Source organism: Pseudopipra pipra, chromosome 18 (genome assembly GCF_036250125.1).
Source record: "Pseudopipra pipra isolate bDixPip1 chromosome 18, bDixPip1.hap1, whole genome shotgun sequence".
Taxonomy (NCBI): Eukaryota; Metazoa; Chordata; class Aves; order Passeriformes; family Pipridae; genus Pseudopipra; species Pseudopipra pipra.
Genome location: NC_087566.1, coordinates 13,834,989 through 13,854,817, shown reverse-complemented (window position 1 = coordinate 13,854,817; position 19,829 = coordinate 13,834,989). Strand labels below are relative to the sequence as shown.

At 42.2% G+C, this 19,829-nt stretch overlaps 1 protein-coding gene across 1 annotated transcript in view; it reads left to right on the top strand.

Moving 5' to 3' along the window:
* The first annotated feature begins 3,129 nt into the window (after positions 1–3,129).
* Positions 3,130–19,829, top strand: part of DGCR8 (DGCR8 microprocessor complex subunit) — a 25,150-nt gene continuing 8,450 nt past the window's right edge. Inside the window, exons 1-13 of the mRNA XM_064675529.1 lie at positions 3,130–3,261; positions 8,535–9,539; positions 9,968–10,130; positions 11,306–11,448; positions 12,144–12,426; positions 14,001–14,198; positions 15,556–15,657; positions 16,202–16,300; positions 17,275–17,357; positions 18,257–18,357; positions 18,729–18,835; positions 19,138–19,265; positions 19,654–19,767. Coding sequence (XP_064531599.1) covers positions 8,817–9,539; positions 9,968–10,130; positions 11,306–11,448; positions 12,144–12,426; positions 14,001–14,198; positions 15,556–15,657; positions 16,202–16,300; positions 17,275–17,357; positions 18,257–18,357; positions 18,729–18,835; positions 19,138–19,265; positions 19,654–19,767 — 2,244 coding nt within the window. The 5' untranslated portion in view covers positions 3,130–3,261; positions 8,535–8,816. The remainder of the gene's footprint in view (positions 3,262–8,534; positions 9,540–9,967; positions 10,131–11,305; positions 11,449–12,143; positions 12,427–14,000; positions 14,199–15,555; positions 15,658–16,201; positions 16,301–17,274; positions 17,358–18,256; positions 18,358–18,728; positions 18,836–19,137; positions 19,266–19,653; positions 19,768–19,829) is intronic.

Here is a 19,829-nt window from a genome sequence, read left to right as displayed (position 1 = left end):
TGACAGGCAAAGATTATGCTCCTGATTCATGTCTGTGCTGCCAGCAGGACAGAGACTAGGCCAGGCTGAGGAACTGGAGCAACAGTTTCTTAGCTGTGGTTCACCCAAAGTGTGTACAACAAAGTGTGCTTTGTTACCCATAGATAAATTGAGTGTATTTAGGAATGCAGGATTTTCAGCCCTAGGACCAAGTTTGTTCTCTGTATGAAGAACAAGCAAGGAAAGCCTTGATGGCTGCAGGATAGCACCAGCCCAGGTCCAGGTGGCAATTGCACTGAATTTTAGTTCTGAGTGGTTTGTGCAGTCCAGTTTCTAATGTGAAGGTCTCTTGGTTACTTAAAAATGGGCATCTTTTTTAATAAAATGCCCCGACTTGCACGTAAAGCTGTTAGTTTTCATTTGACCTCTTAAGTCAGCATGCCCCTCTTTAAGTAACAGTGTCTTTAGAAAAGTGTCTGCCTTACTGGGAAAAATGCTACCAGCAGTCTGAAACTTTGGAGAAGCAGTTGGCTGATGTTTTTCCAACAGGAAAATCAGAAGTTAGATGTGCTTCTGTAGACAACACAGCTTAGTTGATGATGAATCTGTGTGGATGGCAAGAGCAAGATTAGTAATTCTGTGGTACCGTTGAGCCAAAGGATGTGTCTACTTTGATTATTTTCTGTAGCAATCAACGACCTCTTTTGATATCAGAGAACTGATCTGAGATTGCTCAGGGGTCCTTGTGATGACTTCCCGTGGCTGTGAGGTGAGGGCTGACAGAGGTTAGGTGAGGAGAGCGGATTTCAGCAAAAAGTGGAACACTAAGACATGTAATACATGCAACTACCAGTTTGCCAGTGCCAAAAAAACCATTAAAAGCTGCAGTGCAACTTATTTTACTGAAATAAAAGTAATGCAGGCTGAGCAAGACTTGTCTTTCACTGTGGGAATGGCACAGTATGTGCTGCAATTACTAACTCTGGAAGTAAAAATATGAAAAAGCCACTGGCTCCACCTAATTTTCATTCCAATGAATGCAGCCTGGTAACTTTATTGGGAAGCTCATACTTCTTGCTTTATAGCCTTGATTTCTGTGTTTTGTGTTGGCAGCAGTAGTTTCTGTCCAGCCTTTTGATATCTTGTGTGTGAAAATGTCTTTGTCATTAGGAACTTCTTTTAGCTGATGATAATTTTACTTCATGATATTGTGGTACATTCTGATTGCACTGTGCAGGTGGACCTGTGCACTTCTGGTTCAAAAGTGGAAGACACTTCTAACTTAAAATTGGAAGACTCATATTCATGTTTGAAAAGTCTTTCATCAGAAGTGTAGGCAATGAAAATTTTCAGGTGAATTTGCCCCCTGTTAGACATAGCAGATCAGATATAATTCTCCAGAGGTCACATACACCTTGGGGGTAAAAAATTACCCATAATTTGAGCACTTTTTGGATGAAAACATTATTTTGCTAATGGATTGTTATTCTTTTGTTCATAAAAAATTAGAAGTATATTTCGCTGTAGTGTCTGTGTCTCAAAGAATCAGTTGTTGCATCGTTGCTTTAGGTCACAGTATTATGATTCTCTGAGAACAGATGCACAGTGGAAAAACTGACTCTGGTTATATTTTCACTTTCAAAGCACTGCAGGCATTTTAATTCTCCCAGCTCTGTGCAAAAATCTGTGTGTGTGCCTCTTCTGGTTCTAACTGAAACATGGCTGTTTATGTACATATGAAGAATTAAACCTGTTTTCTAAGTATGTGATCTTCCTAGTGCAGTAGTTCAGTTATACAGTCACATAAATGGGATGCACATGAGTCACAGTATTTGCATTTTCACACACCCTGTGAGAGGGACAATCTTCTGTCACAATGTTAGTGATGGGAGGTGACCTGACACAGCAAATGCCAGCATCAACTTCAACTCTGTGCTTAATCATGAGGTTTTTTTTCCCCAGCCTTGACAAGTTGAAGTGTGATGTAAGTGGCTGTTTGGCAAACCGTGGGCGTTTATTAATACACGTTCTGAAGTGGTTTAACATTAATAAAAGCAGACTTAATTTAAAAATCACTAAAATGATGGCTTGAGTGCAGAAGCGTGTTATGAGGAATTAAAATTAGAAAATGCTGTTGGTTGAAACTGCTTTCAGGTTTTCAGGGCAGCTTGCAAAGATTTCAAGCAATTTCGGTAATTGTTCATGATGTGTTGATACAGTACCGAGACATTACATCTGAATTAACACCCTCTCATTAGATGTGTTGGTCCAGTCAGACAAAAAGACAAAAGGCCTAGCAGGAGTCTTCAAAGTACGATTTAAAATTTTTATTAAAATATTAGTGATGATTTCATAGCAGGATTTGGGGACCTCAAAGACATGAGATGAGTGAAATATTAGAAAAATATTCTCGTGTCCTGAAATTACATATGGAAGCAAACAAAAGCATTTTTCACAGTTAAATGTTATTATACTGTTGGTGATGAAACCAGTCTGTGTTATGGCGATGCTTTCTGTCTCATGTTGATTTCAAATCAGTGTAACAGTGAAGGAAAAAAGAGGCAACCCTATAATTAGGTGTATGAATAAATGCTCTCTATAGCTCTTTATGTTTTTCTGGGGAAACAAATTATAAAGTAACAGAGCAAATTAGCAGCTGCTCATTAGCACTTTAGAAGTTATTTTAAATAAATTCTGTAAGACTTTCTGTAATTATTTAGGAATTCTGTCTAAACACTGCGAACAGATCGGGGGCTTGTTCTGTGAACTGCTTGGTACCTATGGCACGGAAAACGGCCCTACTTTGATTTACCCTTTTTTGGTAAACCCGTCTTGAAGCAGCAACGCTGCAGTTGTGCTGCTTAAAGATACAAAAGCGGTGTTTGTAGGAAGCGGTGTCTTCTCTGGCGGCCGGTCCGTGCGGTGGAACAGCCCCGCGCGGCCCCTCAGCGGCCCCGGCCCACACAAAGGGCCCGCCCGCCCCGCCATGGCCCGTGCGTGGGGGCGGGCGCCTCCCGCGCTCCCATTGGTGGAGCGAGTTGACAGACACGGGAGCGCGCCAATGGCTGTCGGGAGTTCAAAGCGGTGCCCGCGGGGGCGGCGGACGCGATTGGCTGGGTTCGCGCGGGGCCCCGCCCGCGGGGAGCGGAGGGGCCCAGAGCAGGCGTTTAAAGATGGCGGCGGCGGCGGCGCCGAGAGGGGCACGGTGGTCGTGAGGCGGCCGCGCTCGGCCTCGCTCGCAGCCCCGGCGCAGGAGCGGCGGCACCACCGGGGATGGCTCAGGTGGGTGCGGGCCCCGCGGGGCGACGGGCGGGGCGGGCCCGCGCGGACACCGGCCCCTCCGCCCCACAGGCCGCGGCGCCCGCGGGCCCGCCGCACTCCACCCGCCCGGCCCGGCCCGGCCCTGGGCGCGGAGCCCACGGGAACCTCTCCCCGAGCCCCCCCACCCCAGCGCTGCGGCGGGAAGGCGCTGCCTGCCCGGCGGGTGTTGCTGTGCCGCGCTTCCCCGCGCTCCGGCCGGGGTGTCCTGCCCTCAGAGCTGCGGTTGTGTTGGGGTTTGTTTCGGGCTTGTTTCGTTTGTGTGTTTGTTTCCCGTTGCCCCCAGCCACGTCCCCGCTGCCCGGCCGTGGGGTAGCGCTGGGGATGGTGCAGAGGAGGGGAACGCCTTGTCAGTCCCGCCTGCCTGGGGTGATGGAGCGGCGGCTCCGGCGGGTCCTGCCCCGGGTCCCCGGCCCGCTCGTGTGTCGGGGGTGACCGGAGGGACGGGGCGATGGCACCGGACACACCCTTTGTGCAGGGGAGAGAAACTGTGTCTCCTCCGGGCCCAAGTGAGGAAGAAAAGGCACTTTTTTTTTTCATTTGTGGTGCGTTGAAGATAAGGTGCTGTGTCTGTAACTCTCAGAACCCCTATTGGAATGTTCCTTCTATTAATAGTAAATTATCTTGTTCACTCTCTGGAAGGTTAATTCTCCCAATTTTCTTCCTTTTTTTTTCCTTTTTTTTTTTGGGGGGGGGGGCAGGAAACTGTTCGTTCTTTTGTACTTCTTTTCCCTAGGCTTCGGGTTTATCTGTAAAGTTTCTTTGCCCACCCAACATCCAGGCGTTGCTTCCTGGTAAACTGGGGTTGAATGAACCCATTCCGTTTCTTGACTCCTGTAGGCTCTGAGTTACAGGTCTTGGAATTACATCTTTAATTTTTCTTTTACAAGTTGAGAAGTTGTCTCTTCTATTTAGGTAATTAAACTTAAGGGTTCCTATTTTTAATTCTGTTGGGTTGCTAGTTCTTTCAGTTATCAGGGTTATTTTTGCATTTTTAGAGAAAGAGAAAGGAATTTGGTTCCTTGTGTCTGTTGTTCTTCTTTACAAGTAAGAAGCTTATGTGTGATGTGAAAGGAAGAATATTTTTCCTCCTTCCTAGACTTGGATTTTCGCCTTTTTTTAAATTTAGTTTCCTGTTTTACACAATTAACAAAACTATCTAAACCTTGCCAGAAAACTGGTCAAGCTATAAAAGCAGCTGTTGTTTTCTCATTTCTGAGGATGCCTTTCCGAAATCATGTGTTCTGTTTGTTCTGAAATGGGATGAAGTGTTAGGAACTTGAGAAGAGTCTTGTATGTATTTGCCACTGATAATGCTGTTGTTGGCCCTGGCTGCATTTTCTTTAACTTCCTTGATGACTGACAAAGTGGTTGTTTCCTTCAGAATCTCTTTACCCTAAAGCTGATAATGGGGAGAGAAACAAGAGAACAAGTATGGAGTAATTAACGTACAGAATACTTCTTTCTTTTGGCACTTCCTGTTCTGATTTAAAGAAGGTAAATTCAGTCTCTTTGGGATTTGTTTTGGGTCTTTTAGCAGGGATAATAAATAGGATTAACTTATTTCTGGAACTGTATGTGTCAAAAAGATACAATAGGTATAATAAAAGAAGGTGAATGACTGTGAGTGAGAAATTACTCTGCCAGGGTTAATAAGTGTGATCAGGGCCTTATAAATTCAGCTTCATTTGGGGCCAGAGGATGAGGAGGATGACTTTGTATGTGGTTAGCAAATAAGGAGAGTTTGCTCTGGACCACTCCTCCTTTTGGGTCCACTGAGTGTGAAGTAAGCAGTTTCTGACACAGAATCCAGTTTCTTTTTAAAAGTGACTTTTTGAGGAGAGAATCTGTGGTATGCTGTTCCTTATTGTGGCTGCAGGTATCTGTGAAAAATATGTTCTTTATGAAGCTCCCTTCTAGATGCTGACCTGCTGTCCAGGGAAGAGAGTTCTTTGAGTTTAGGTGGTGCTGGTTACAAATTCTAAGATTGTGGTTTTTTCCTGCCTTGAAAAAAGAGACCCTTTTCTCTGTGTACTTCTCTCCCACCCCTCTCCTGTCTGGTTGTGGAACTTACTAAACAAAGAAGTAGTTTGTTGTTTTTCTTTTCTACCTTCAAAGGACATCTGTAAGACGACCAAGCCAAGACTTGCATTTGCTGGGACCCGTGCAGTTCACTATGTTACTTTTAGGAGTCCCCATTATCTGTATTGCTGAATTTTCTTCGTGACATGAAACTTTTTTAAGTGATCTGCTAATATCAGTTAAAAGTGTGAGATGTGCATGTATTGGTGATCTGCAGATGGTGAGCTGGGCGTTCGTGTTTTCCACAGATCATCCAGAGTGCCTTCAGTGTTTGTACTGCCTGGGGCAGCTCTCAGTGCTGTTCCATATCTCTGGCAGGAGTCCTTATGGAAACTGTTGATGGAACTTGGTGGAGCCTTGGAGAATTAACTGTTATTTCAGGACAAGCTAATGAAGGATGGCAGTATGCAAACTGACTTAGGTCACACCATAACCCAGTATACTAAGCCAGGTTTTGTATGTGCCAGTTGTGTTCTTTTGGTCTAAGGTCTGTTTGGCTGTTTGTAACCTACCAGCTTATCCAACTCATCCTTTCAGGTTTCATCCCTTCTGCCTGTCTTTGAAATACCTGATAGCTCAGGGAAAATCCTTACTGGTTTTGTTGTGGGATCTTTTTTCCCAGCCCCTGATATAAAGGGCATATTGTAGTGCCAGCTGGCAGGAAAGTCAGTGGGATTTGGACCTGTGTTACTCTGCTTCTCCCTGGCTTTTTATAGCTTATAGGAAGGTATTGTAGCCCACTGTAGCTGTAGAGCTACCAGGCTGTTATCTTATCCTGGGGATGTGGCAGGTTTATGGCTAGAAGTGGAAAAGCTCCTTTAAACTCCCCTTGGTTTAGTACTTTTCCTGACCACAGTATCTGTACCAAGTAGTCAACAATCCCTGGCAGTGATTTTGGTATTCAGCTATTCATCATTTCCAGGCCAACAAGAAAGGGAAGAGAACAGGAATTTAATTGTTAACAGTACTTGAAATAGAATAACAAGACATCTTTCCTGCAAAAAGCAGAGGTGTTCTGTCAGTGAACTACCAAATCTAGGCAGGTGAAGTTCTCCCGTTTTGACATTGGTGGTAAGACACCCTTTGGTGTCTCGGGGTGCAAAGGGCATCCACAGCATGGCTTGTGCCTTGGCAACATCAGTCTTTCTGCTTGGACCAGGTAGCAACACATGGGAAGGTATTACTCTTTCAAATTCTAGAATGCTGATTTCAGTACTGCATTTCTGTGTGAATTGCTTGTTTGTTCTTTTCAGGAGTCTTTAGAAGACTCTTAGGGTGGAAAAATTAGATGACTTAGGTATTTAATTTCCAGGAGTTAGTGAACTCATACTGTGACTTTTTTGATTCTTTTGTTCAGAATTAACAATTAAGACACTAATGATTTACTGTGAAGAACTTTAATCATTTGTCATTCAGTTTTTTTCTTTTTTAATCTGAAGATGAGGAAGGTTATTAGAGAATTATATTTCTAGAGGTGTTCTGTATAATGGTAGATGTTTGAGAACTTGCTGAAATAAGAAGGAATTGTTTGCTGCTGGGGTCACTACTGTGTGTTCATCCTGTAGGATGAATGTATAGAACTGCTTGTCTTACTGGTGAATGAGCCATTTTTCAATCTGAAAGCAACACATTTGTATCAGAGAAGGCGGGATTGTTTTAGAGCTCTTATCAAATTGGAGCCTTTCTCCTTAGTGACTCTACAATGCATGTCAAGCTCAGCATGTTGAATGTGTCACAACCTTGAGTATGTTTAAAAAATGACCACAAAATATGAACTGCTCTGCTGCCCCAGCAGAACTTGTTTTATTGCCAAATCACTAATATAAGACTTTGCTCTGTTGGATATTATGCTTTCTTCCAGTTTCCAGGTAGGTGGCTTGTGTATGTTGTTGAATTTTAATTGATCCCGTTATAACTTCTTATTCCCAGCTTCCTGCCTTGCCCCAGTTGGTGTTTGGATTTTGCTGTTGGTTTGTTCCTCCTGGGCTGGCCTAGAGGTACATGAGGCAATTATATTTGGTTTCTCCATAAGTCCCTCCTGCCAACCCAGACGTTCTGCCCTGCTGCCTTCAGTGTTACACAGCAACACGAAGGACCCGGAGCTTTCTTCCCACAATACTTGGGTAGACTTTCTCTGCTGCTTGGGGATGCTTTGAACAGAGCAGGCTGAGCCAGCTGCCTTGGGCAGAGGGACACTGCTTCATTTCTAGCTGGTTGGAAGATTTAAACCTAGTTTGGGCTGGCATGGAGGGACTTGGAGAAACCAAAATAATCAGGTAAGAAATTATGCTTCCTTTCCCAGGTGCTTGTGGCCCTGCACAGATGACAAAAGTATAGTTGAAGAAGGCATCATAGACATGGTAGAAAGAACCCACTTAATGTAAAAAATAAACAAGCCCTAAACACACATTCTCCATCTCCTGTAAAATTTCCTAGAGCAATTGAATATTTTTTCCAATTTAAATTACCTAAAACATTGGCTTCTAAATACCTTCCAAAATTATTTTGAGCTGCAGTGATATGTATCTGGACCTGAATTTCTTGGACATAACAAATAAATAGGTCCCTAGTAGTACAAAATACAAGATCAAATGTCTAATATCTGACTGTCTAGAGAGTAATTTTCTGCGAGATTTTAGTGAATTATGAGATTTCCTGTTAAAACATCCTGTGAGTTTTCAGAAATACCTAATGACTTAAACTTTGAAAAGCCATGTGTCTTACAGACCAGAGTTGTTAAAAACCTCTTGGTTTTGCAGATTGTCTTAAACTGTAAGCTAATTATCCTTTCTGCTGTGTGGGTAAGTATGGCTTGAGTGCCAGGTTGTTTTAAATTATGGGAGAACCTCCCCAAAATGCACAGTTTTTAGTCTGTCGTGCTTAATGCCCTGCCTGCTAATCAAGCAGAGATAGTCAACTAATCATAACACAGGGCAGCTGTGTTAGCAAATTCCTGTGCTGGTGTACAGCTCGAGCAGTAAAACCAATGGAATTCCAGCCTCATTCAAAATGGGCTCTGGGTACCCTGCATTTTTCACTGTAAAAATGTCGCTCTTCTGCTTGAAATTTATGCCAGGAGTTACGTGTTCTCTTTCTGCCTGGGATCATATTTCCATTTTTTCCTGTGACAAAATTTTTTTTTCTTCTTCTTGTAGGTTGAAAGAAGAAAAGGAGACCTGCTTGTCCAATGAAGATGCAGTCTTAGTCTTCAGCTATTTAAGCTGAATGCATTGTGATTTCCAATAATTGAGACAGTGATTCTGAAAGCTGTCTACATTAATGAAAAGAACAATGTAGTCAGCTTAACTGAATCATCAGTGTTGCATATTGAATAGAACACGATAAACCAATCCCGATGGACTCGTGCATGTTAGGAGTATAGATATAAACATTTATTAAAGCGTTGGTTTGTTTTTTTAAAGACAGTAGTTTTAAAAATGGAGAACTATGAAGGTGTACCACCCCTCCCCAACGAACCCGCGAGAGAAATGAATGTGGAGAACCAGAGTTGTCCCCCACCTCTGCCGCCCAACGAACAGCCTCCACCACCTCCCCTGCAAACGTCCAGTGACGCAGAGGTAATGGACGTTGGCTCTGGTGGTGATGGACAGTCAGATAGCCCTGCTGGGGACACGCCTGGGCTCTGCAGGACTCAGCTGCTCACCAAGGGATCTGCCTGCTACAAGAGCCGCCTCATCGTGGACCCCGCCGGCGGCGACCAAAGCCCCAGGACCGCCCGTCACGCCCCGTCGCTCCGCAAGTTCACCCCAGATCTTAAGCTGCTGAAGGATGTGAAGATTAGTGTTAGCTTTACAGAGAGCTGCAAGAGCAAAGACAGGAAAGTTCTGTACACTGGAGTTGAGCAGGATTATAAGGCAGACGCAGAGTTTGGTGTTAATAATGTCAATGGGGATTTGCATGTTTGTCCTTTCGGTGGTAGTAATGGTAAGGCTGTAGGAATAGGGGGAGACAGTGAGGACAAGAAGGATGATGAAAATGATATTGATCAGGAAAAGAGAGTGGAATATGCAGTTCTGGATGAGCTAGAAGACTTTACCGACAATTTGATGGAAATAGATGAAGAAGGAGGAGGGTTCACATCTAAAGCAATCGTTCAAAGAGATAAAGTGGATGAAGAAACTTTGAATTTCTCATATGAGGTAAGCAAATCCACAGGTTTTTGGTGGGTAAGAGGTTTCCAAGTGGCTAGAAAAAAATACACAAAGAAACAGTCTCTTCTAGAAGTGTGCAGTATGTGAGTCAAAAATGCAGAATTTTCAGAGTCAGAGCTTTGGCTGAAAACTTCTTTAAACTGTTTTGGTTAAACTCCTGAGTTGTGTGGCAGCTTCTGTAGTTTGTTTAAAAATGACATTTAAAAGTCTTTTCACACAGTTGCAGCTCATTTTATCATAAAAAATACGGCTCTCACAAAACCTTATTTTCTTATTTTTCAGTCTTTTTACTGGAATCATTGGAAGTGTCTAGTTTCTCTGTGGAAGTGCATATCAAAAATGTGTACTTTCTCTTTGCAAGGGAAAAGGGAGGTTGGTAGACCCAGAAGGATAGTGTCTGATGAAGTCTCTTTCAGGATGACTTTGATAATGATGTGGATGCTCTGCTGGAAGAGGGTCTCCGAGCACCCAAAACAAGGAGACTAGATAATGAGAAATATGGTGGTGAGAGCGATCACCAGTCTGATGGAGAAACGAGTGTGCAGCCAATGATGACCAAAATTAAAACTGTCCTGAAGAGTAAGTTGATGTTCATTAAATAACTGTAGTTCTTGTATATGGCTTGTGTCTGTAGAACAAAAGTGTATCAGCAAGCAGAGTGTGGGATAGCAAGTCTCATGGAATTGTTAATATGTTGGAGAATGTTATTGTTTGGAGGCAGCTTACTGTGGGATTTTTCGTGTTCCTAAACAGTGAAGTTGGGTTTTGCTTTTGATCTGTTTTGTGTAATAAGAATGCATTTTAGTGTGTGGATTTGTGAAAAAGAATGAAGAATGTTACCTCAGTGGCAGGGAGGTGAACAAGGATGATCTGGGGCTTTTGCCTCCAATACCATGAATCAGCTGAAGACTTTGTGGGCATTGTGGACTTCTTCCCACTTCAGCAACTCTGCTGCTGAAATGGCTCCATGTGAAGTCTATGCAGGCAATACTAGGTTACAAGTAATGACTAGAAAAGTGGCTTACATTTATCTAATTTCATTGTGTAAATGTTAGAAACTACTAATAAAGAAGAGCTGAGGATATGAACCAAGCCAGAAGAATTTACCTGAAAATATTCTGAATTAGCATTAAAATATGAACACGCTCTAGAGAAATACTTTACAGCTTCAGTGTGTTTTGAAATAGGAAATCAAGCAGTTTTCCCCTCCAAATTTTGTACTAATGCAGGATTGCCAGGAGGCTTCCAGCAAAGGTGAATGGTCTCTGCTTTCTGGTGTAGAGAGGAGTGAGACCTTGGCTTACAAAGGAACTCCTTGCTGGCTGTTTGGATCTGTAGGTCTGGTGGTGACTCAATGCAAATTTATTCCCAGGTGTCAAGTGAAAAATTTTTTAATGGAAAATTCAGTTGTTTCTAAAGCAAGTGTGACTTTTCCAGTAAGTATAGTGGTGTTTAAATACATAAAAAAGACTAATAAGAAAATCCAGTGAAGAAACAAACAAAGCAGTCTGTGTAAAAATTAGTGCTTCTCTCACCTTTCAATTGAGAACATAATGGAATCTGTAATTTTTCAGGATTTAGTGTGGGTTAGAAGCATATACCTTGTTATTAAAACAACTTCTCTCTAAAAAACATCTTTAATCTTGTTGCAGTGCGGTTTTATTCTTTGAGACAGAAAAGGCAATAAATAAAAACCTGGATTCTTGTTCTTTTAAGCAGTCTGTGCAAGTTTAAAGCCATTCTTTGCTTTCAAGGTCGTGGCCGCCCTCCTACAGAGCCTTTGCCAGATGGATGGATCATGACATTCCATAACTCGGGCATTCCTGTATATCTGCACAGAGAATCCAGAGTTGTTACCTGGTCTAGACCTTATTTCTTGGGAACAGGAAGCATAAGGGTGAGAGCTGTCAATTACATACTTACTAAGATTTAAACATCAGATGTGTTCCTGCAAGCAGTTGAATATTTTTCTACTTTAGTGGGCTTTTTTTCCAGTGTTAAAACTAAGGTCCTTGAAAAGTAAACTCTTCTCTTTCTGAAAATTTGATATGATTTTTCTTAGGTGCTCGGGTTTTCTGTTTGGGCAGTTAAAGAGAATGGGATGATCTTGTTTGGTGCCTTTGTTTTTCTGGCATATGGCTGAAAACTTCTGGTTTTATTCCACCATGCAATATATATGGATCACTTCTTTGTAGCTGTAAACTAGTCTGGGCTGTGGCTTATGGTCCACGTTTGTAGAAGTAAGGATGTGACAGTCATGAACCCAAGGAATCTGCAGAAACTGGATTTAATGCCATGGGCTCATGCCCCAAGAAAGCTGGGTGGATTTTATGAAAGCATGTAGTGTGTGCATATAAGTGACCAGAATGCAGTTTGGATCCAAAGCAGCCAACACTCTCAGCAGGTTTGTGTCAGGGTACCACAGGAGGGACCCTGTTCAGCTCTTGAGTAGAATGAGGTTGCTGACCAAAGAGAAGCCAGAGCCTGCACTGAGGAAAAGTAACTTCCATCTAAATTGCATCTCTTGGGTTTGACTCTTGCTTTTGGTGATCTTGAGATACTGATACCTTCTGTATTATTTTATATTTGCAGAAACATGATCCTCCCCTTAGTAGCATTCCTTGCTTTCATTACAAAAAAATGAAGGAAAATGAGGAAAGGGAACAAAACAATGACATAACCCCAAATGGGGAGGTATCACCTGTAAAGCATCTAGAGAAATCCTCAGAACTGGACTGCCAAACGGAAGAACCAGATTCCACTGCTGCTGATTCTGGGCCTTTAGATGACAAAGACCCCTCTGGGGGAGATGCAGCACAAGGAGCCTTGGGACAAGTTAAGGCCAAAGTTGAAGTATGTAAAGATGAATCTGTAGGTATGTATGGCAAGTGGGGTCTTTTCTTGCCTGGAGTTGGGGTAATGACATTTGGGAGGCTTTATTCCAGATTTGGCAGCTAGTGGTATCTTGCCTGAGATCAGGTGGTCAGTTATCAGGCTGCATGCTCTGAGATCTGGAGAAACACATCCAGTATTAGAAATCAATTTTGATTTTAACAGAAAAGAAATACACAGTGAAGAATTTTGCTGAAGCCTTGAGAGTCCTCATGGAAAGGTTTTACACAAAAAATGTGAACATTTTGGAAGTTAGTCCTGTAGACTTTATCTCAGTTTAACAGTCAGTTAAGTCAATGTGTACATTTGAATTGCTGTTGTCAGGTGTGTTAGTGTGACTTCTTTAACTAGGCTTTTCTAGGCAGCCTCTATGTTGGCTGAATTGTATCTATTTTCAGTATCAGCTCTTTAAGAAACTATACTTCCTTATTTGCACAACTCTATCAAAATAATTCATGCAAATATAATTGGATGCATATGAAGGGGGTGATGCTTCGTTATTTTATTTGTACAAGTCTGATAGCCTTTGCACAAAAAGTTGGCTGAAGAAGTCATGCCAAAATCACTGCCTAACTTAGAGGAACTTGGAGAGGAAACTCATGTGCCACTTACCACACCTGCATACCTGAGAGGCCCATCCATGTAAATTAATGCTCCTCAGAATATTGATATTGGTCATAGGCTGCCACTTGTCTTTAGTATTCAAACATAAAACTTGCCCTTGACATTACATGTGTCCTGTTCACTCAGAAAAACATGCCAAAAGATTTAAAAAACCCAAATCACCAGTATTTAGCAGCAAAACTAAAACCAGTGAGCACTTACTTTTGTACATGAAGTTCACCTCTGTATCTCTTTCTTCAAATAGGATCTGTGAGTGATCAAGCATAAGCATGACTTGCATATGGAGTTCCTTGTGGAAGGAAACAATACCAGCAGCTTGCTTTTGTTTGTTTACATCTGTGGATGCTACTCTTTATTTTTGCTGATTATATCTGCAGAAGTATCCTAGAAAGGAGAAGCAGCTGTATTTCAAGGGGGGAGTCTTTTAGTGCTCTGTGTGTGAAATGAATGTGTTAAATTGTGCTTAGAGGCTGCAGACACTCCTGGAGGTCATGCAGCATCACTGTACAGTTTGATGGTTCACTGCTGAATAAATAGGCAGGGATAGTTGGGCTCAGGAAGCTGAGGCTGGAAGCAGAACTGTGCTCACTGTGTGCCTTGCTTCAGGGACAGGAAGGTGAACAGGTGTTGAAGCAGAACAGTTGCCAGTGTTTGTTACAAACTGGGTTGGGTATTGTGCTAGATAGGGCTTCCTAGAATCTTCAAGTGACAGAATAAAATGGTCTTTTGTTTTGTTTTCCAGTTTGCACAAACGTTTTGCATTTGACCCAGTAACAGGAAAACTTGTAATTAGTTCTGTTGGTGTAAAATAGCATCTTAACCTTTGGCTGCTGCTCTAAGACTGTAATTACAGCCTGTTCAAACAGTGGAAATAGAGAGCTTACTGCTCGCTCAGTGGTCAAGAGGAGAGAGTAACTTGCCTGTGTTCCTCAGATCTGGAAGATTTCCGGCGCTACCTGGAGAAGCGCTTTGACTTTGAGCAGGTGACGGTGAAGAAGTTCCGGACGTGGGCGGAGCGGCGCCAGTTCAACCGTGAGATGAAGCGCAAGCAGGCCGAGGCCGAGCGGCCCATCCTGCCTGCCAACCAGAAACTCATCACCCTCTCCGTGCAGGATGCACCTATCAAGAAAGGTTGGCTTATCTGCCTGCAGTTCAAACACTCTGCCTTCAACACTAAGAGCAGTTCTAAGCTTGGCTGGAAATAAATCCTCCAACAAGTTCATTTTGTGTTCTTTGATCCATCATATTACATAGTAAAGGGAAAATATTGTCGAAATGTGCTTCCTATTGAAAAGATAATTCCCAAATTAAAAGATTTTTATTTTATTTAAGGTTACAGTCCTGGTTACCAGTGACTACCTTCAGCTATACTTACTGTTGGCTGTTGCTAAAACCCTCCTGCCTTGTCACTCAGTGCTACTGCCTTCTCAGTTCTGTACCAGTTCTAATTGGTCCCAAATAAGGGATTGGTTACAAATGCCATATTAATCCAGATTAAAACCTCCTGTTAAAAATACAAATGTGTGTGCAGTTGTGTCCTGTGGTATGATGAGTGGATATTGTATCTGACAAGAAGCTGGAGTGTTCCCTTGTGTATATTGGCTGTGTATCCATAATAGCACATCTGACTGCAGTCTGGTGTTTAGAATGTCCATTAGACTTGTGATTTGGATTCTGGTTTTATTTTGTATGTTGTCATGTTTCTGAGTTTCTTCTCTTTAGCAGAATTAAAGCTCATGAGTTGCATATTGACCATTGCCTGTTATAGGGAGGTACAGCTGAATTTTCATTTAATACATTTTTATCTTCAAGTGTAGGTTTAGAGCCCCATTGAAACTGTCTAAATTAAAGACGTATTTGCACTTTATCTATCTAATCTTGACTTTCTCCCCCATATTGCCATAGTGCCTGCTGAGCCAGGGTTTGTGCTCTTGACTAATGATACTGTTGCAGGGGAAAAATCCCATCCAACCCAAAAGTAATCTTTCCAATAAAAAGAGCACAGTCATGGCAAGGGAGCAGTGCCCTGGTCTGTGGCTTGCTAAACAGGGTTTTTGTGTGGGAGGGAAGGGGGAATGATTCTGGTTTTTGGATTTGAAGTCTATGTGCCTGTTGTTGTGTCTCCCTTCTGATGTGTTTGGAGCAAATTAGAGGATCTCTAATTGATGTTCACTGCCAAAAATGCTGTGTCTAGAGGTCCAGAGGCCATGGGACTGCAAACATTGAACAGAATGTTCGACTTGGCTCATAATTAGTGCACTTCTAGTTGTTGATAGAAACATCTCACACCTCAATGCTTTGTCAATGAAAATGGCCTGGGAGGTCTTAATTACCTGCACCAGATTCAACAACAGCACATTTCATTTGAGCAAGCACTTACCCTTGGAGCTTCTAATTTATTGATTGATTTATTTGTAGTAGAAATTGTCTTTTAAAGACTGGAACTACTTAGCTTCTTCCCCTCTCTTTGTCTTTTTTTTCTTTGCAGAATTTGTCATTAATCCCAATGGGAAGTCTGAAGTTTGCATACTGCATGAATATATGCAACGAGTCCTGAAGGTTCGCCCTGTTTACAATTTCTTTGAATGTGGTAAGTCTGCTACATTTTCTTAAAATATACCTGCAATCAAATAATGTTGGAGTTTGTTTCCTGAGGTGCTATGATGTATGTTCCCTTAATTCTTACTGTTGCTGTTTTGGGGTTTTTTGGGGTTTTTTTGAGGGCACCTTATAATTTTTCAGAATTATGTTATTCCTATGTATGTATTACATAATTTACCTGAATTTTCAATATCAGAATGTGTGGCTCTTGTATTCACACTGGGATATGGAAACTTTGGTGTTAATACTTGAATTCTGGCAGATTACCAGGGATCTCTTAAAATGTTCTTTATTTGGAAGAATGAGTATATGGTGGTAAGTCTCTGGTAATGGAAAACTCTTGTTAGTCTTTCTTATACTGAAGTAAGCAATTTTTCAGTCTTTATGAAGAATAAAAAATTTCCATCCCTCTTGAAGTTGAAATGAAGAAGAAAAGGAAGCCTTGACAGTGGTGGTATTTCATGTTCATGGTGAGTGTATTTTACACTGAGAGTTCTGCAAAGCCTTCTTTTACTTTCTTCCTCTGTTTCCAGAGAACCCAAGTGAACCTTTTGGAGCCTCAGTTATTATTGATGGAGTAACTTATGGGGCAGGAACTGCCAGCAGCAAAAAACTTGCCAAGAATAAAGCTGGTAACGTTTTTTCTTTCTTAATAACAACTCCTGATTTGTTTATCTGTTTTCATTTCTGCTTTGGAAATTACATATTTGCCATAGTAAGTGGGAATAATTTTGTTAACAGTCAAAGAAAATGTGTATGTGGCCTTTTGGCAAAATTGATAAATGCTGGTGCAGAGACTTTGCTGACAAGCAAAGGTTCAGCAATGGACTGGGACAGAAAACCATGAAGAAACTTGCTCTGTTGACTTCCATGCAGACTCCTGATGTGCACTGGGCAGCAGTGTGAGAGTCTGTCTCTAATGATCACACCAGTAAGAACTTGTTGGGGGTTTTATGTCTCTGCTGTCACCTGCTGTATAAACACCTGGGGATGGATTGTAGCAAAATGAAAATATTTGCCTGTCTTTCAAAAAAAAAAAAATCCCTCCAGCTTTTGTTTGTATTGGTTTTCTTTCTGAAAATAAAACAGTTGCATTGAACTATGTGATTATTGATTTCTAAGTACTTGTCTTCATTATTCCAGTTGTGTAAGTCTGTAATAAATGTGTAAGTAGTTCTAGATGGGAATGTCTTGCCACATCTGCTATCTTAGGACTCCTCACTGAGCTCCAGGTTTCAATCTCTTTAGCACAAGGCTCAGGAAAAACCCCTCAGCACATAAAGATGTATAACATCCATGTGGTGATTTCTGCACGTGAGAATTCCATCAGTGCAGCCAAATCCCCAAAAAGCAGCCTGGGATTGTTTGTGCATGAGGAAAAGGGATTTTGCTGTGAAGGTTTAGGCAGATCCTGGGGGTGCTTTTTGTACCATGCTGGGGTTTGAATGCCCTGGGGATGCAGCACCAGGGCTCAGCTCTAACAACTGAGGGGCACAACTCTGATTTTTGCTGCTAAGGGCTCTGTGTCACTTACTAGAGGAGATCTTTTTCTTTACAATCATTGTTTAAAGTAAACTTAACCAAGATGTTTAATCACTTTCTGCAGCTCGAGCTACACTGGAAATCCTTATTCCCGACTTTGTTAAACAGACCTCTGAGGAGAAGCCCAAAGACAGTCAAGAACTTGAGGTACTGAGCTTTTGCTTCCTGGCTGTCATTATCGGAGTATGTTTTTAAGAACATTGCACCTCCAGTGTCAAAAATACAATGGAAAGTTCATGAGGTTGTTTTCTCAGTCAAAGGGAAATGTGAAATTCTTCCTTTAGAGGAAGATCTATGGCAATGAAAATACCTTTTTTTAATTGGAATTGATCAGAAGATTTAGTGTGATGCAGAGAACTAGTTCCTTATTGATTATATCAGGTCACTTACTGAAGACCTGAAATGCTCCAAGATACCAGACTGCCTGTACTGTCCTGGCTTCCAAAATCCTCTGGTTGATGCTGTGAAAAGTTCAGAGTGAGGTGCTGTCTGGTTTTGTGTGATCATCTTAGGACACCAACAAAGAACTGAGAAGTGCTCAGGCTTCTGAGGCGTTTTTACCTATCTGTAAATCTCAGGCAGTGACATTTGAGAAAATCAAAGGAAAAGTTTCTTTAAGTGGAGAATATGTGCTATATTTTCAGGTACTGGAAGTGTGAAATAGTTTGTTGATCAGTGGTACTTCTCACAGACCATCAGTGAGGAGTAAAGGACAAATCAGTGATCAGAAGATTAGTTGTTTGTACCTCTGCTTTAACTTAAAACTGTGTTGTATCCCCTACACTACTGAAATGGTCACTAGGAAAATGCAAACCATTTTTTCTGTTGTTTTGCAATACAAAATGTGCCAATAGCTGTGTGATTAGGTGTGGCAGCTTTAAGGATGTTGATAAATACCTCCCATTATGGATTTAAAAGCCTTTTTTAAAGTATTAAGCACAGAACAGCAGATCTTATAGAATGTTGCAAAAGAGAAATGAGAGTTAAGGACAGTTTTAGGGCCTTACTTGCACAAAGCACAATGACCCTTCTCAATTCCTTTGTAGTATTTTAACCATATCAGTATTGAGGACTCACGGGTATATGAACTCACCAGTAAAGCTGGACTCTTGTCTCCATATCAGATTCTCCATGAGTGCCTTAAAAGGTAAGGCTGCAGCAGGAGGGCAGTTTGGGGGCCCAGTGTCCTTGCAGTGTTGGGCAGTGCCTGGGCACTGCTGGGCTGGTTGAGCTCCCTGTGCTTTGGGGGGACTCAGCTGGGCAATGCTGAGGCACTTGGAATTCATATTTGCTGTTTATGCCTCTTCTGAGATCAGAATTTAGTTGTGGGACATGTATTTGGTTTTCCTTTATACAGGCTTGCCTTTTCAAGTTACTGATCTAAAATACCCTTTTCATTAATGAATGTTTTGGAATTTATTAATGTCTAATTTCATTGCAATTACTCTCAAAGATAACTGCAACCACTTCAGTTGTTTGTAGTTCTACTTAGAATGTGATCTTGATTTTGTGCTTAAGAAACCACGGAATGGGAGATACATCCATCAAGTTTGAAGTGATTCCTGGGAAAAATCAGAAGAGTGAATACGTGATGACGTGTGGGAAGCACACGGTGCGAGGCTGGTGTAAGTACAGGGCTGGGCAGTTCTGCCCTGCCTGGCTCCTGGGGGTTGGGGAGCTGTCACTGCTCTGCTGTCCCAGTTCTCACTGACACAAGGCAATGTTTGGGGTGCTGGCTCAGCTGGGAGCTGTCACTGCTCTGCTGTCCCAGTTCTCACTGACACAAGGCAATGTTTGGGGTGCTGGCTCAGCTGGGGAATGTCCCTCTGCTCTGCTGTCCCAGTTCTCACTGACACAAGTGAACATTTGTGTTCATCTCACCACATGATGGTCCAGAACTGACACACTGCCATGACTGTTTTTACAGGCAAAAATAAGAGAGTGGGGAAGCAATTGGCTTCCCAGAAAATCCTGCAGCTCCTGCACCCCCACGTGAAGAACTGGGGCTCTCTCTTGCGGATGTACGGGAGGGAGAACAGCAAGCTGGTTAAACAGGTGACTGTGCTCTTGTGTTGGTCATAACCTACCCTGGGACTGGAGTTTGGCCTTTGGGTCTTTCTGGGGGTTTAAATTTAACCCCAGCAAAGCTTTAGGCTGTCTGCTTTGGTGTGCTGGTCCCTGCTGGTGAAGGCAGTGCCCCTTTGGGGAGCAGTTCTCAGTTCAGAAGGGATCCTGTACCTTGCTATTGCCAGAACACGAGAGGAGTGATTGCACTGGCAGGAATCACTGTTAATCTTGCATCTTCCAGATCAAAATCATATAACCTGTTCAATATTTAACATTGACCTGACTTGTGGAAATAGATGTTATTACTTAGGGAAGTACAACTATTGCTTCATGTACATTATTTTGATCAGCTGTTGCTTGTGGTTCTGTTGAATAGGAAACCTCTGATAGAAGTGTGATAGAGCTTCAGCAGTATGCCAAAAAGAACAAGCCAAATCTGCACATCCTGAACAAGTTACAGGAAGAAATGAAAAAACTGGCACAGGAAAGAGTGAGTAAATGTTGTTGTGGATTTACAAACAGCACAAGTGCCACAGTTCCCCTGTACCAATG